Consider the following 18528-nt stretch of genomic DNA (forward strand, 5'->3'; position numbering starts at 1 on the left):
CAGACGGCGATGCGCTGGCAATGCACAGGACGGTCATTTCTGTATTTCTGCGCTCGGCAGCGCTGCCTGGGGCGCTGCCCCGGGCCGCACCGCCCAACTCGTGCCAGAGCGGGGCCGGAGCCGCTCCCGGCCGCGCCCCCGCAGCCCCCGCCCCGCCCGGCCCCGCGGCGCCCGCAGCCAATGGCGCTCGGCGGGGCGGCGGCGGCGGGGAGGGAGCGGGCAGCGCTCCCCGCGCCGGGCACTGCTCCTGCTGCCAGAGGCGGCCCGCGGAGCCGGCACCATGGACTCGGACTCGGCCGAGCTCAGCGAAGGCGAGCTGGTCTCGCCCGCAGGTAAGGCCGGCTGCGCGGCGGAGGGGAGCGGGTCCGGGTCCGGTCCCTTCCCGTGCGCTGCTCTCGGTCCCCGTGCCCGAGGCGGCTCCGGGCAGCGCCATCCCCGCTCCCGGCAGAGCCCAGCGCCGCCCCCGGTCCCGCGGCTCTCGGGGCTCCGCTGTGCCCGGGTGCGGGAGAGCTGCCCCACGGGCTGTGCCGTGACCGCTGATTACATCGCGGTGCTGCCGCTAGCTGTGCTTTATACCCGGGGGCTGCGAAGTTTTCGGGGTTTGGTCGCGGCTGTTCCGCTGCGGCTCCGGGAGCACCGCGCGTTCCCAAGCGGGGCCGCCCCCGTCCGGAGCCGAGCCCCCGACATGCTCGGCTTTTGTTTTCAAGTCTTAACTTGTCACAGGAGCCATGCTGTCTGGTTGCTGCAACCCGCATAGTTCTTGGATGAGACAGAAGGAAAAAAAAAATTAAAAACCTCTCCTGCCCTTTCCAAACCTTCCCGTTCTTGTGGCTTACGCGAAACAAACGATGGGTGATGCGCCGTAGGCAAAGAACACCCTGCACACATGGTAAAACGGGGACAGCAAACTCGTGTGAAACACACAGAGGTAGGTTCGCTCTGCCGGCACAGCGCGTGGCCCCGAGATGCGCTGTCTCCTCCCGGCCACGGCTCTGGGTGCCCGAGCCTTGGGGCAGCGGGGGTGGCACCTGCCCGCAGCACAGCGGGCACCAGGGGTGCCACACACAGGCAGGACTGAGCTACAGGGATGTCACACACACACAGGACCGGGCTGCAGGGGTGTCACACACACACAGACAGGACCGGGCTGCAGGGGTGTCACACACACACAGACAGGACCGGGCTGCAGGGGTGTCACACACACACAGACAGGACCAGGCTGCAGGGGTGTCACACACACACAGACAGAGCTCTGGGCTGCAGGGGTGTCACAGACACACAGACAGACTGCACTGGGCTGCAGGGGTGTCACACACACGGCTGGCACCTGACAGATGCTCGGGCTGTCACTGACACCAGGTGCAGGAGGAACCTGTTTTGTTTGACCTCCAGCTTCCCACAGTGAAAGTCATAGACAGCCTTCTCTGAAGCCATTTAACTGGCATCAGATGCAAGTGCAATTGGAATGATGCCTGAAATACTCCCAGTGATCATAATAAATCCAAATAGAAAGTTGGCGTGTTATGTTATTAGATCTTTGAGAAAAATCTTTTCACCATAACCAGTCCAGTCTGCATGTGTACTTCATGCCAGCTAACACCCTCCTGCATCCCCAAAAAGAAGGATTTGAGCACCAATGTTCTAACTACAAAGGCAGAAAAGCATAATTTTTTTTAATAGTTCACCTGTCCTATTAATACAGCAGTGATAAACAACAGTAGGAAGTCATAAGATAAATGTGTTTTCCAGTCTCCCAGCAGAACATTTCATAGCATAATCTGAAATCTAATTCAGTTTTAAATATAGGTGCATTTACTCCTGATATCTTGCTTTGTATTTTCTTACTTGAGATGTAGCAAATTGAAGAAGACCAGCAACAGGTCACAGAGCTCCTTATTTTCACAGAGCTCTGGTAGGCTGAGCTTACTTGCAAAGACCACCAACAGCTATAATTTTTCATCCAAACAAATCTTCCAAGCCATGCATGAAGAGCAAGTTACAAACAGTACTTTATAGACAAATTAATATAATAGAGCTCCTGCCAACAATTCACTCCTGTTCTGAATAGGAATTTCTTTTAAATAAATTTAAAATAACTATGCTCAGAGATTGCCATAAGTGGTTTTCATATCATCACTTGCTAGCTGCCAAGAGTTGATGTTCATCAGTCTCCTTTCCTCTTTTCTATTCCTTCTTTGTTCCACTTAAGAGAAGAAAAAGCTGGTATTTTGACCATACATGGCAGATGCCTATACAGTAGAATAAAATTGGAATAGAGAGAAAGCTCGGATATTTTGTCTTACCCAGCTGCAATTTCTTTTTCCTGCACTAAAGAATTACATGTTCTTTGTATCCCACATGTCTTCTGAAAAATAGATATTTTTTCTAGCTTTCCTTGGGTGTTTTTCTGTTCTCTGCCATATGTGTGGTGCAGCCTCTCTCTGTACGTGGGTGTTCAGTCAGGCTGTCAGTCAGTGCTGCAGGCACAGCAGCTGAGGGGCTCAGAGTGGGGCTCAGCCACCCCCCTGCCCACCCCACACAGGGCAAGCAGCTCACAGTGCCTTGGGGGAAGATTTGGGATGAAGTCCTGGTGGTGGCTTGATTTTGGACACTGATTTTAGCACAGCTAGAATTTCACACTGAAGCTGACAGCAGCCCAGCGTTCAGCTCGCTCTCATTACCAGTCCTCACACTCGCCCGGGTTTCAGCTGGCACAGCTCGGGCTCCCTGCGGGCACTGCTGAGCCTGGCCCAGGCCTGAGCCCCTGGGTGCCCTGTGCTTTATCTGCAGGGCTGCACCACGCTGGTGCAACACAGATGTTTCAATCTCAGGGATTGCCCTGCTCTTGCACTGCTCTCCCGGCCCTTTGTCCTGCCCAGGGAGGGCACCCCTGCCATTCCTGGGCTCACAGGGGTGTGCAGGAGGATACCTGGTGCCCCCCCTCCATCTGCCATACACACATGGCTTCCAAGAACCAGCTGCAATCCTGCTCCGAGATCCCAGCAGCCTCTGTGCTTTAATAGCCCTCTTCAAACTCGAGTCTCAAGGAGGCAGAAGTATTTTTTCTGCATTTATTCCGAACACGTTGTCACAATAGCATCTTCATATTCATATGGTGCAAACAAAAGGCTCCTTATATGTGAGCAGTGCAAGATGCCAGCTGTACTTTAAAGCAAACAAACAGCAAAACCACCACACCTCTAACAACATCCAGCTCTACAGCCTTGGCTCCCACAAGCCTCCCACACCCATCTATTACTGCTCTGCTCTTGGGGTGTCTATAGGGTCAGAAAGCTTTGGTTTTCAAAAGTGGTTACTCATGAGACAGACTCCTAATAAAAGCATTAAACAGGTCTTCATGATTCTGAAAAAAAAATATGTATTTTGGTGGAAAAGTAGTAAAGTTACATGCTTGTTAGCTAATGAAATTTCTAGTTTTACTGTAGAGGTGACTAGTCATATTCTTTTTCTTGTCCTACAGAAGAGCTTTTGAGAACTGAACAGGTAATCTTAAAATAGAACATTGTTCTCACTTTTTAATGTCCACCTGTTGAGAGGTTGGGTTTCAAAAAAGCCCTTTTCAATAGAGTAATGGTCTCCTTTCCCTCAGCTCTTTCATAGGCATCCTGCCACATGAAAGAATGATCCTCCATGTCATCTTTCAGAGTAACATTTCACAGAAATTCAGGTCATCACCAGCAGAAATGATTTCACAGTGGGTTTGGAAATTCTGCATGTAGGAGAATAAAGGTGTGAGACCTTCTTTTGGTGTGCCTTGTCCTAGGTTCCCTGGCTGAAACAGGCAGGAATTTGGCCATGTAGCTTTTATGGGCACTGTTTTAAGCCTTTATACAAGCCACTAAGTCACAGCACGGATTTTCAAGTTTTGTTTTGATGGAGCTGTTATGTTACAATAGTAACATAAGATAACCAGAGGCTAAAATGCCTGTATGGGCTCTGAAACAATGCAGATTATCCTCGTGAAGTTTAACATTCTGTGGAGAACAAACTATTGCTGGTCCCTCTGGGTTTCTTTCCACAGAAGTCAAAAGGGGTTTGGCCTAGAAAAGAGCAGCTTGTACCCAAGTAGAGCTCCAAAGTGATGGAAGAGATTTGGTTTTTGGGTTTTTTTAAGAATTGACAATGTGAAGCCTACAGCTTTGTATAATGGCAAGGTTAACAAGATGAAGGTGACCTTATCACCAGACTTAGGGCAGTAGGAGCCTGATTATGAGTTCAGTACATCTTCAACAGAGCCAAGATCTTACCCTGGAACTCTTAGCACAAAAAACGGTAATGCATTTAAAATTATTTGATAAATTATCTGAGCTTTCCCCTGGACAATAAATATCTACTTGGTAAAAGACCCAACAGATTTAAACATTATTTACTGAGGTAAAACGACCTCTACAGACATGAATAATTTTTCTAGAGCTGTACTATTATTTGATTTGCAATGCTTAGCAAGTAATTTTTTCTGCAAATTATTTATCATGTCATGTGAACTATCTGTAGTTCTGTGATGTTACTCTTTGAAGCCTGTTGTATATTTTAATCACTGCTTTACAGAGTTAATGCCATTTAAGAGTTAATATATTCTTGTAAATACAAAATTAATTATAAAGTGTAATGAAGACATTTAAGAATTATTATTTGAGGCATCAGTAACATGCTTATGTGATGAACAGTGCAAGTAAGCCTTGTTTAACCTTTTGCAGTATCACACACACATTTGAAAAATAGAGCCTTTGCCCCAAGGAATATTTGTGTGAAGGAGAAGGGGTTTGGTTTACCAAAGCCTTGTTTTGATTCTACATAGAATGTTCCAAAGATAAACAATAATATTTATTAGACTTCAGACAAGCCAGAAGAAATAGTAGATAATATGTTCTAGGTATGAAAACTAGAAAAATATTTAAAAAGCAAAGAATTTTTATGAAGTTTTTTCTAGCAGCTATCTAATAAAGGCTCTCCCTTTGCTTTCTGCTGGACAACAAAGGAAAACAAAGCTAATTAAATGAGAGATGGACAGACAACAGACATGAGCCAACATGCCATGGACCTGTGCACCAGAGTGTTACAGGGCTTCTGCATCTCCCTGCAAACTGAGGCAGGTCCAGCTCTGCCTGCCAAGAGTGGGCAAGAGATGCCTTGGGATGAGCAGGCAGCAGCAGCCAGGGCAGGGATGTGAGCCAAGACCTGGCTGGGGGAATCTTTTCTTTTAGCATTCCCTCCAGGAATCACCTGGGCTGCTGGTCTGCATACAGAGCCCTCATTAGCACAGCAGCTGCCACTCAGGGAGCCTTGTCCAGCAGGGGAAAAAAAGGATTAAAAACTTTAAAGGGGAAAAATTCTAATCACACTGTAAGGATAGTAAAGACCATGAATAATTCCACTTTTGTCAATTTGAATAGACACCTTGGACAAACATTAATTCACTTGAACAAGTCAGTTTGTTATAGGTTCTGTTCTTAAAATCAAGTGCAAATATGAACTTCATGAAGCACTGGATGGAAGCCCAAGCTCATGTGCTTTGCAAGATCATGACCAAGCTGTTCCCCACTGAAACGTTGGTGCTGCTAGCAGTCAGTGAGCAGGAAGCCTCCAATCTCTAATATGTGGGTATGGACGAGGAATTTATGATGGCATATTAAACTCATAAGTAGGAATACGAAGCCATTGCTGCCACACAGCAATTATTGGCCATTCCTGTCTGCCTTGCCAAAGGTCTGGGATGAGACCGAGTTCTATTTAAAGTGATATTTTGGCAGTAAGGAGTGACCTGTACAAAGCAATGAGTGCACTGCCTCAAAACACTCACACTTCCCCTTTGAAGAAATAAATCTTTTAGCCTTTCATCTCCTCTACAGCAAAGACTAAAAAGTCACGGTGGGAGGAGTATGTCACCTTATTTAGCTGGTAACAGAGCAATCAAGCTATAAATCCCAGGTAAAAAGGACAACAGTGTGCCAGGCACATGAGAGAGTTTTCCTGAGAGTTCTGAGAAACCTTTGGCACTTGCATCCTACCCACAGCGTCAGCCTTGGGGTGACAGGCCCTCCCAGCAAGGCAGGAGAACCCTGTAACTCTGAGACCTCCCTGTTTTATCTGGTGAACTAAGCAGGAGCTGGCTATGAGCCCAAGCAGTGGTACACAATCCTCTAAACTGTTTATCTATTAATACTCCTCCTGGCACTGTTACAGCCCATGCTAGATAGCCTCCCACTAAATGTCCTGGCATGAGACAGAGGATAACAGTGGCCAGTATGAATTAAACAACATTTGGAGTGTGGGAAAGAATTCAGGCAGTATCCAGATGGCTGGACAATGCCTGGACAAAAGGGTCTGTGCTGGTGTATTCACAGACATCCTGTGGTCAGAGCAGGCTGTAGGGGCTCTTCACTCCTGCTGTGGCCTCTGGTGCCTGCTCAGGGCTGTCCAGGCTGCTCAGGGACCCTGCTCAGGGCAGCTTCCATGGGCTCAGACCTGGGTTTGGAGCCCTGCCCAATTAAAAGAGTGTTGTTTGCTGTTTGCCTGCAGAAATCTCTTTGCCAGTTACATTATGGGAGGTCATCTCATGGGCTGACAAGTGCAGCTGGAGGAGATTCATGGGAGGCTGAGACTTGCTGCAATAACTACAGCTTTGTAGCCAAGCCTCAAACATCATCTTGAGGAGCCAGGCTGAGCTCAGACATGGGCTGGTAGCCAGTGAGTTTTTCTGCTCTTTAAGGCAGACATCTTTAACAAAATAGGCTGGGAAAGAGCAAGAGTCACTTGGATGTCTTTCCAGGGGTCACTGATCCCTCCTTGGTGCAGATGCTGGTTTATGTCAGGTTTGAGCAGCTGGCTCTGCTCAGCCTTTCTGCAGAGAACAGGCTGACCAGTCCCTCTGTACAGGTGTAGGTTTTGGCTGACATCTGTTGATACAACAACGCAAAATAGGGCAGGAAGATTGTGCCATCTATGAAACAAATACTTCACCATGGAGACATTCTCCTAGGTCTTCTGACTAGTGCTAGCTTAACATGAAAGGCACTAGTCTGAAACACTAACAGTAAAAGTCAGCATAGTACCTCACTTATCACCATCTCATTCCTGGCATTAACTTTGCTTATCCAAGCAGTTTGTGTTGCAGGAAAAGCTAAATTCTCTATTTGAAGAAATATATTAACACTATTATTGTGTTAGTGCTTCCTTTCCAAATAATTTTCCATTTACTTTTAGAGCCGTGGTGAAATCACTGACAGATGCAGATCAAACAATACAGGTTTCTTATACTTTTCAAGCCAGGGGTATTTTTAGTTTTTTTAATTAAGATAACTATCTTTCAGATTATTTTTTCAACAAAAGCTCTGTGCCATATAGTGTTATGCCAGGTGAATATCTGTAGCTTTTGTTTATTTGCATTTAATTTTAGCTTTGTGTTTTTGTGCATCATTTCCCTCTGACTCCCAGAAGTGAGAAGGAAGTAGGCTAAAGGTATCAAGAATGACCTTCACATTCACTTCAAAGCAAGTTATAGTTGGTACCTCACTATTTTTATACATTATTAATCATCTCCACTGTTAGGAAGAATGTTTACTAGTAGATACAAAAGTAATCAGTGCAGTCATTATGATGCACAGCTACTGGATTAATTAGAAAGTGATAAAGAATTGGTGAGGAAAAATTTTGACTGGAACTACAGGTTCAAGAATGGGATAAAAAAGTTCAAGCCTAAGTACACATAAAAACCACTTGCACAAATTTTATACAGTGCCAGTGTATAAAATATACTGTTCTTATCCCTTTTGACTGACCTGTGCTCTTTAAATACACCAGGGTCTATATACCTGAGAGGAAGTTTCTGTTCAGTGATTAAAACCTCACCTGTATCAGAAATTTCTGGTGTTTGAATCTAGTCTGACCTCAGCTGAGGTTCCTGTGGCTTCTCTCTTCCCTGCATTTGTTTTTAAGAGTCTATTTCTATACCAGTTCTTAAAGGTCAGATTATCCTGCATAAGAAGGATGTAACACTTTCCATCCTTGGGGCAGATATAGCCCCAAGAGAGTTTGCTCCTGCCTGCAGCCCTGTCCATTCCTCTCCCTAAATCAAAAACTCACAACCAAATGCAAAATCAACAACAAGAAACAAAAACAACCACCCCAAACCCCAGACCTGTACACTCATCCAAAACAGTCACCACTGGCATTTCTCTGTAGAGCACTTCCCTTTCAGAAATCATACAGAACTGATGAAAAGCCAAGAACAAATTGTCTCAAGGACAGATGAACACCAATGTTTTCCACAATTCCATGATTTAACTTTGTAGTTTGTATTAAATCAGAAGCCAGAGGGTTTAAAGCAGTCCCAATACTGAGTAGTTAATCAGCTGGCATCTGTTTATCCTCCAGACCTGGATATCTCCTGTACTTCTGAAGCCAGACTGTGAGCTAGGGCTCTTAAGTAGTTGCTGTCGTTCCCTTCTCCACAAGTTTCTCCTAAACTTGCTGATTTTACTCTGTGGTAGGAGTTTGAAAGCCTAGAAAGTTGGGGACAGACAGACAAGAGCCACTTTCAGTGTTGTGTTGCCACAAGCCCGTGCTGGTGTAAATGGATGTTTGCACTCCATCAGGAGCAGTGAGGGGGGACAGGCAGAAACTCCTCCTGCTTTGAGAAAAGGCACATGGACAGGGCAAGGCAGGTCTGAAGTTTCCTTGCGCCCTTGCTTAGACTGCCCCTGCCACCAAAGAGGCCAAAGCTCTTGCAGGAAGGCAGGCACCCACATTTTGGCTATATTCTCCATCTTCTAACCTCTACAACACTTAAATTCTCTCTTTTCCTATCCAACCTCATATCTTACACTAACAATTTGTGTCCATTCTCCAGATACCCACATCTTCCTAGCACTTCACTGATTTCTCACTTTTCTGTGTCCTAGCCAATATGATATCCTCCTCAAGCCTCAATTTTTCCAGTATTGATCTGATTTTTCTTCCTTAACTCATTTCTTCTCAAATGCTCTTGGGTTTATGATTTCTACCACTAAAAAAAGGGAATAAATGCTGTTAGGTTATATTTCAAGAAAGGGGAAATTGATGGAAGTAAGATATTGACTTGGCATTGTAATTAAAGGTTCTAGAAACGGGAACTAACATGCCTCTTCTGGCGAACAAAAAGTACAGACAGTGGGCTTCCAAGTGGGATCACGAAAGTTAATTTGATTTTGAAATACTGAAACAGATAGCTGCAATATTTTCCAGAAAGTGAGAACACAATAGCATCTTCACAGATAACAAAGGCTTCCCAGCTATTTCCAGAATGCATTCCTGAACGAACAGCTCCCTGAAGTAACAGTATATCCTCACCCCTATAAGTTCAAATCTTTGGGCTTGAGTAACAGGTTCAGGGGAGAATTGCATCTGTCACCAGACACAGCAGCCTGTGACTGGCACTGATCAAAGGAGGTCAGAGGAGGACACTGCTTTCTGCTGATAGAGCTTAACTACCAGAAATAAAGGAAACCAGAGCCTTGCCATTTTGCAGAGTTTTGTGTTGAATCACAACATGCAGATCTCCCTCACACAAGGTAACAAATCTATATTTATTAAAAAGTGACAATATACTTTCATTTTAAAAAATATTAGAAGAGAATTCACAGAAATTGCCTCTAGAAAGCAATCAGAAGCTTTAAACAGCTGTGGAAAGGCAATGAAAGCAAAATATTCTTCTGTAAACTAAACTCATCTTCACTCGGGACAAGAATGTCTATTTGGATTTTCTTCTGCCAACAAGACAGGGATGAGAGCACAGGAATGAGAGCACTGAGGGAGGCTTCAGGGCAAGGGCTGAAGCACCGGGATTGCCAGGGAGGTACAGACTCACCAGAACACCAGCACAGGGCCACATCCACCCTTCCACTCTGCTACTGACTGCCCTGAGCTAATTCAAACTAAAATTTGGAGTCAGCAGCCACCCTGACACTCAGGTTTCATCTTCCATCACTGGGGGAGAGAAACAGGGTTCCCAGAAGCAGGGTCCCCATTTCCCACCAGAGCATCTCTGTCTGGGTTGCTGGCTGTGTCCAAGCCATGTCCTGGGTCAGCAGCACCTGTGAGTGACCAGAGAGGGGCGCAGCCCTGCCTGGCACACAGGGAGGGCACAGCCCCGCCCTCCCCATGGCCTGGCACAGGGCAGCGGGACAATCCCCATCCTGCAGCCAGGATCTTGCCCAGGCTGTGTATGCCTTTGCCACCCATGGCTGCAGGGTGGGTGCAGGTGCCCTGCTCCGAGCTCTGTATTTACCTTCCAGGACCTGCTGAGGGAAGCGGTGCCTTAGCAACGGCTGAGTAGCATTAAAGAGCAGACATGTGACATGTAGGAAGAGAATTTAGGGTGATGGTGGGGGAGAGATTATTCAGTGTTTTCCATATTTTGGTAGAACAGAATTTAATTTCCTTGAAGTTACAGCAGTCAATGACAAGCAGCAGTGTGCACGTGGAACACCCCTGGCTGAGCACTGAAATAAAGCATGACTAGACACAGCAAATAACCCGTGCAGACTGCAAGGGGTTGTTTAAGAAATAATTATATACTTGTCACTGGAGAAGCTTTTCTATATTTATAATTCCTTTTTCCTTGTAGCCTCCTGTGATGGAATTCAGATAGCATGCATGGCATTATGTTAAACAACCAATTCGGGAATACTTGCCTTCTTTCCTCTCTTTTACAGGCATTAAGGCACTTCTTATGGACATTATTTTAGGGACAGTTAAGGCCTATGCTTAGTCACTTCATCCCTGACTAAAATACAAACTCTGCTCATATGCCATTAAAGAGATGGAAAACAAATCTTTAAATAAGTACTTAGCTTGCTTTTAAAGCAATGTGGTTTCTTTACTATGATAAAGTGATAAAAATACATATGAGATCATAAAGCTCACAGTAATTTTGTTGCTGAAGAAGTTTTACAGCTATCTGCTTGAATTCATTTGGTCTGAAGCTTGCCTTGGTCTAGCATTTTTTGAGTTGAAAACACTTTTTATACCAACAGCATGTGATTCAATATAAATAAGCTTTTTTATACACATGTAAAGTGGACAAAAAAGATTTTCCCTAAGTAAGGAAATGCTATATATAGAAGGAAATCTGAAGACTTTCAAGTCACAGACTTCAGGAGGTTTGTTAGCACCATCCCCAGGGAGGCAGGAGGACAAACCATAAAAAAGCAATTTCCTGCACAGGAGCACACAGAACATCAGAAACACCTAGTAAAGAGAACAGTGCTGTGCAGAGTAGAAGTAATTTATCCTGCTGGCTCACGTTTTTCACTCTGCTAATCACCATTCCCTGTTACCATCAGTGGGAGCTGCACACACATCAGTAGGTGACACTGAGTTCTAAATATTTTTAATAAATGTCACAATAAGCCAGAGAAGGTGTAGCCTCCACAACTCTTGAGATGTATAGTGTGGAATAACAGCTCTGGAGAATAAAGAACGCCACAGGGCATGGTAGTGCCATCAGAACTGCAGAGCCAGTGGGGACAGAGCAGCCCCTGCCCTCCGGAGCTGCCCCAGGCACACCATGGCCAGGAAACTGCATCCCTAGGGAATCATTCTGCTGCTGCTGAGGGGAAATCCTGCATGCAGACCTTGTGCAGCTGCTCCCCAGCCCTTGAGGGTGGCAGACATAGATTGTGAATGGAGTTGGTCCAGGTGCTCTTACTTGAGTCTTTCCTTCTCTTTTTTTCTTTTTAGCAGACACACCACAAAGGAGTTAATATGAACACAAAAGACACAAAATCGGTATTTAAAGTTACTTCCACTTGTGCTCACAGACACCCAGCTTTTATGATGCCAAAGGGGAACCAGAAGCTTGTCTACAGCAAATGAAAATTTGGGTCAGGACTGCCTGAGCCATTGAAAGCAAGGGACGGATTCTGCAGCAGCAGTTATTTAGGTAGAGCAGACACCACAGAAGAAATGTTAGATGGCTGCACTGAAGGGGTTTAGGAAGTGCAGGATGTGCATGGATGTGTCAGATATCAACAGACAGGTTGCTGATTTGGGTTTTATGTAATTCAGAGATGTTCTAACAGTACTCGGGGACAGACATGCAGAGTAACAGAGAATGGCAATATTTGAGAGGCTTTGCCATGTTTTCACATCCCCGTTTGGATATTTTCTTTCCAAATAAGTTTTTCCTTCATAAAAAGAATCCCAAACACATACACAAAAAACAAACAAAAAAAAAAAACCTAAAAAAACCACAGTGGTAGGAATCCTTTCTTTGTGTGACATCCCAGTTAGGTTTGTGCACTAATAACACTGTATTCATATCAAACCAATTTAGTACATTGTAAAGGCATCTGTAATCTCTATATCTTTCAAAATACACCTTGCAGCTTTAGGTTTCTGTTAAATAATACCTTCTTGAATTTCAAAGCAAGTAAAACTGGAAATCTAAGGACACTGTAAAGATACTGGGCTAATTTCTTTGTGAAACCTCCCAGATGATAACTTTGCAAAATCTGGTGGATAAAGTACTGGGCTGTCAGCAGGATCTTAATGACAGCCTTAAGCAAGTTTTTCACTTGTGTCTATTTCTCCTCCCATTCCTGTTCTTTGTCTGTTTTTACCTTCACTATTTTTAGATGAGGAATGTCTTTCATTACACTTGTGCAGTGAGAACCCCGAGATGTTTTATGAACAGCATGTAAATACTAATATCAATGCAGGCATGGTCCCTCATGGTACTTTTATAGGTGCATTATCAGAGTGCTTCCTTCCCTACCAGAGAAGAAACCTGCACTTCTGCAGTTCACACATCTCAAATGTGAAAGATTCATATGCATTCAATAAGGACTTTCAGTTATGAAAAAGACCGCAGTTTGTACACTACTTTATCTTAACCAGACTTGACTTTTTGTCACATTCATCAGGTGACTGAAATTATTTTTTTCAATAAACAGGGCTACTGCATATCATAAGACAAAGGAATGTTACAAGCAAAAGTAGAAAATTCATATTTTTATCAGTTGAGCTAAAGGGAGCACACATTTTTCCCCTCCATTTTCCCATTTGTTTCTGATTCCAAATGTTTTGCTTTCTGGCAGTGAAAATATGTTTGGAATCAAAACAGACCCCACAATTTGAAGTTACCCTGTGTTACTTTGTTTTGCTTTTCCCTTTAATATATTCTTTCTGAAATGAGGAAAGCCATTCACCCAGAGAGAATTTACCAGAAGGGGTTTGGCAGCATTTTCCTGCTGATGACTGCTGGTGTGTTCTGTGATACAAGTCTTTGCAAGGTGGGATCAAGCACAAAAGAAAAATCCTGATCAAGTGGTTGGACAGAGGCTTTCCTGCATGGCCTTTGTGCACACACCACGTGTAACACTCCATCATCCATGAGAAACCTGCTGTAAGCCACAGAGAAAAGTGTTCCCACCTCACAGAGAGCCACTGCCTGCTCTGCAGCCCAGGTTTCAGTTCTTGCACATAGAGTTTGTGTGGACTCCGCATACATAACCCACCTACACAATCCTCTTCCCAAGAGGCGCTTGCTGCCAAGCTCCCTTGTGTGCAGGCCAAGGAATATGGACATTTTCCAGTCCTGTCTGTTAAGGCTTCCCTGCAGGAAGCTGGCTTCCTGGGTGTGAATTTGTGCTTTAAAACCATCTGCCCAACGCTGCTTCATCTCAGGCAGTGCCTCAGTGCAAGAAACAATAAGTCCTGCTCAAAGGTCACAGGGTCTGGTGACCTGGCACTAACCCTCAAATTCTACAAAGCCAGGTTAAACACAATAAATCTGGCCTGAAATACAACAAACTCCAAAGTCAGCTCCACAGCTTTTCATTAACAGAGTTCTGAGAGTCACCTTGCCTGTAGAAACACAGGTTGAACACTTCCTAGTGAGCAGTTGTAGCGGATAATGTTATTTTCATTCTCTCACCTCTCAAGATCTGTTTATTTAACCTAGAAATGAAATCATGGCAAGAGAACATTTTCCACAGTCACACATACTGGAGGAATGCTGAGCCCTGTTACTGCACAGGAGATCAGTGTCTGCTGGAGGGACAAGAGGCCAGAGAGACAGCAGGTTTGTGGCCAGAGAGATGCAGCCTGACTTTAGGAAAATCAGAGTTACAACAACTGAGCAGGAACCTTGGTCTTTAGGAACAGAGCACACAACTATCTCCACTAGTCTGTCAGTCTTATCAGAGAAAGGAATGGATTAGATGATGCATATAAAGTTCTATTTCCTTCACCCCCAGGTTTCTATGGCACTGAAACAATACACAGCAGTTCAAACTTTAGCTCAGTGCTGTAAACAACTATTATTTACGCCAAACCTGACTCACTTTCCATGTGAGCACGCAGAACAAACTTTGCCAAAACTCATTCCTTAACTCCATCTCATTTTAACACTGATAGCCTTTTAGACAAAGCCTCCAATGGTTCTGGAGGGTATAATTCCTTCAGTTAATAGCTGTGTGGATTGGCTGATGTTAGGATGGAGCAAACAGCCCTTGCCAGCTGCACCTTGTTCAGTGATCAATTACCTAATGACACTGCAGGTGATTTTAACACAAGCATTGCTTTCCAAGGTGTAAATGCAGACAGTTCAGTTGCAGAGGATCTTAAAGACAAATGAAAAAAAAAAAATACTCAAATATCCTTATCCTCCAGTCTGCCGCAGCCAAAAAACCATAGCTGGCATTGAGCCATGAGATCAGGTGTACCCCATGCTGTCAGATCACTTTCCCAACCCATTCTCATCTCCCCAGATTGATTCCTGCCAGCATCACCTCGGGTCCTGCAGCAGGCACTGCCCTGGCCTCGCCTGTCTGGGAGCCAATGTCCCTGCAGGAGCCAGGTGCAGCCACCTGCTGGGCCAGCTGGCTTTGGAGGCAGCAAGAGAGCCAGTCCAAATCACCACAGACCGTACCTGGTGGTCTGTCAATAACATTGGTACCTCCATACCCTATAGCCACTATTGACACCTCATGGCAAACCTCCCCCTCTTCATTAATAGCAAAATGTATCACCCACAGGTAGTTGTAGATGCAACTGGACTAATACCCACAAAGTGCTGCTAGTAAGCATAAGTTACAGCTGGAAAAAAAGGAAGATGGATTTTAATTAAAAACTCACCATCTACCCCCAGCCTGCAAACTGATTATACATTGATGTAGAGCTCAGCAGAGCAGTGAGGCCAGGAGACAAATGAATACCAAGTGTAGGTGCTGAGGAGCAGACACACTTTCTGTCAAACTGGACAATGTCATTTTATACATTAAACATCTGGGGTTTTTATTTTAATCTTGTTATAACACAGCTATATATAGCAGGAAAAAAGAGTGTTACTAAAGTAGATCTGTTCCTGAAGTGACCTAAGATAGACTAAACAGACCATCTGTCTTGGGAATCTGATTTTTAACCAGAAATAAAAAGGAATGTTAGAACCTATGAGTTATAGTTAGCTTTAGTCCTTGTTTCATAGTGCTCTAACTTTTCCCTGGAAAAATGTAAACAGACTGAAAGAGGGGGAGGAAAAAAAAAAAAGGTTTTCTGAAGTTTTATTGCCTAGAGGGAAGACAAGGGGGAAAGTCATTTTTCCTCTCAGGGGGAGAGCTGCAAAGTCTCTCTGAGCTGTACAAGAAAAGCACATCAGAGCAAAGTTACTGAAGTGCAATGCACAAACAACACTACTATAACAAAGCGATTGGCATCATGGTATCGTGTTCAGCTATGCTGCTACCAGAAATAAACTTATCAAGCCTTGGTGATATGCATTTGAATATTAAAGGAGATACACATTCATTGCTCTTCTAGAGGAAAATAAAATAGCTCAACAGAAAGCAGGTAAAATGATAATAGGACAGTATTCCCAAGGACCATGTAAACTTGCTCTACAAGAAAATACCCTTTCTGTGAACTCCTCTTGAGCATGGAGAATGTACTTATTTGTACTGATTAATTCAATAGTTTCCTCTCTTTGTTTCAGACTACTAATTAATATCTCTGCTTTAAAAAGGCAACAAACCAACCAACAAAAAAAAAAAAGCCAAAACCAAACACAACAAAAAAGAAAACCACACAATCTAAACAAGCAAAAATCCAAACATTGCCAAACTAGATTTCCTTTTAAAGTCAGGGAGTGGAGAGGTGTCCTTTAAACCCATAGTCAGCCTGGCTGGTGGAGGTGTTACCATACACAGTGCCAGGGGAATTGACTCCTTGGTTCTTGCAGGACTTTGCCAAATGCCCTGCCAGACACCACTATCAATGTATGACTAAAAAACTGGAATGTCAGATTGTTACATTTAGCTTCTTTCAGTAAAAACAATGAAAAACTCATACAAGTAGTCGGATCCATTCTCAGTTCCACGAGATAATGAGACAAAACTTCATCACCAATGCAGACAGCCCCAGGTTCCACCTGTACCTGCTGCCAGAGCAGCAAAAAGGAGCACAAAGCCTGCCCTGTGCAGACCTGGGGCACTGTGCCAAGGCCACCCTCTCTCACAGAGGTTTTGCCTGCAGGTCCCAAGAACTGTTGGGCAGAGCAGCCCCCAGGGGGACCAGGGCTCCTTCCAGCCCAGCACACCACATCTCATAGCAGCAAAACCCCAAACAACAACTGAGTACATTGTGATACCAGCAGAGCAATTTCTCACAACAAACAGCCCCAAGCAAGAAGACAAAGAGCCAGCAGCAGCCAGGAGCTGCTCACTCACCGTGCAAGCTGTGTGTCCCATGCTCCAGCCTTCCACAGCCACCCTCTCCCCCAGCCTTCCCCTCAGGAATAACCCCCTCCCCTGCCTCTCCCACTCTTGTAGCCCCAGGTGCAGCTGCTCAGTGCAGCCCTGGCCCTGCTGATGGGAAACACCTGGGGCCAGGGGGGACAGCACCACCGTGCTGGGGTCAGGCTCTGTCCCAGGAAGGGGCCACTGCAGAAGGGCTGGCAAAGGGCTGGCACCCCTGTTCTGCCCTCGGTGCCAGGTGAGTTTGCCATCACAGGCTGACCACAGTGGTGGTACAGACACTGAAGTTCTGCATCTGTTGTATTTGCCCCTGTGAAGGAAGGAATGATGGATCTGACTCCATGTTCTCAGAAAGTTAATATTTTATTATATTATATTAAAAGATACTATACTAAAGAATACAGAAAGGATACTTACACAATGCTAAAAAGATAAGAATGAAAACTTGTGACTCCCTCCAGAATCCTGACACAGCTTGGCCCTGATTGGCCATTGAGTCAAAACACACCAGAAATCCAATGAAACAATCACCTGTAAACAATCTCCAAACACATTCCAGAGGAGCAAAACACAGGAGAAGCAAGTCATATCATTATTGTTTTCCTTTTTCTCTGAGGTTTCTCAGCTTCCCAGGAGAAAATCCTGGGCAAAGGGATTTTTCCGGCAAATGTGAGTGCCACATGCATCCTGTAGAGGTTGTGCCCCCCAGGTGACCCACGAGACCCCCAGTTCTTGCATCAAGCTCATCCCTCCCAGGGCAGCTCATCCCTTTCCCAGCTGCCAGGGCTGGCGGTGTTGCCCCGTGTGCCTCCCATGGCTGCACGTTCTGTGTGCCTCGGACACACAATCCAAAACGTGGGCACCCGCCTCATCTGAGTTTGAGCCACCAGGTTTTGTCCTACTTTGGTACTTCAAGGTTTGTCTTTTGGTTTTCTGCATCAGTCATTCCTGTGTTCAAAAGCAGAATATAAATAGGATCACAGAAACCAATCTTCCATTTCTTCCAGAGTAAAAATTAAATCTGCACTTTTGACATCATCATATGGAAGCAGCAATCACAGAGTAGAGGTACATAGCAAGTCATAAAAGGATTCATCAAATATGAAAGGAATTTGATTTTTAATTGGCCTTTCAGTGGTCAGACATTTTAAACTCTGTCAATAGTTTTGAAAAGCATTGACAGAATTGTCTTGTAGTATAAAGCTGGTCAATATATAAAATAAGTATCTTCAGATCAGAGTCAGGCAATTTAAATGCTCAAAATACCTTATTAAGATTTTGAGGAAAAACATAATTACCTACTACCAATTTGCTACTAATAAAATAGATTTTTGTTTATTGTGTAACACTGAAGCAAGGCCTAACCTTGCAGCTTTAGTTTGGTAGAACTCCCATCAAGTGAGGAATTAGTGCTAGACATAAGTCATCACATGGGAATAATGCAGGAAATATTTTTCTAATTAAGCCTTACAAGTTCTTTTTGGAGTAGCTCTGGGGAAGTTAAATGCTTACCTGTCATCATGGACTGGGAAAAACTGTCAAGAGCCTAAAAGGGACATAGCACTGAAGTAGGGAAATGGAAATTTAAAATTAATTTACTGTCCGACTCGTAGGTTAGTCTAGGTGGAAGTTCTCAACCTGGAAATGATGTTATTTGGGGCTCTGTCTCACATCCTTTACCATATCTTTCATGGTTGCTAAGAAACAGCAGCATTACAGCAGAGTAATCATTGGTACTTCAGTGTAAATTGTGGTTAATTAGCTGATGTGTGAAGTG

General features: G+C 44.6%; 1 protein-coding gene across 1 annotated transcript in view; it reads left to right on the forward strand.

The window, feature by feature from the left end:
• The first annotated feature begins 209 nt into the window (after positions 1 to 209).
• Positions 210 to 18528, forward strand: part of TNFAIP8L3 (TNF alpha induced protein 8 like 3) — a 42826-nt gene continuing 24507 nt past the window's right edge. The window contains exon 1 of the mRNA XM_054272981.1: positions 210 to 332. Within this exon, the coding sequence (XP_054128956.1) occupies positions 281 to 332 (52 nt within the window). The 5' untranslated portion in view covers positions 210 to 280. The remainder of the gene's footprint in view (positions 333 to 18528) is intronic.

Source organism: Melozone crissalis, unplaced genomic scaffold, assembly GCF_028551555.1.
Source record: "Melozone crissalis strain CALT ecotype California unplaced genomic scaffold, PUWL_Pcris_2 ptg000014l_1, whole genome shotgun sequence".
Classification (NCBI taxonomy): Eukaryota; Metazoa; Chordata; class Aves; order Passeriformes; family Passerellidae; genus Melozone; species Melozone crissalis.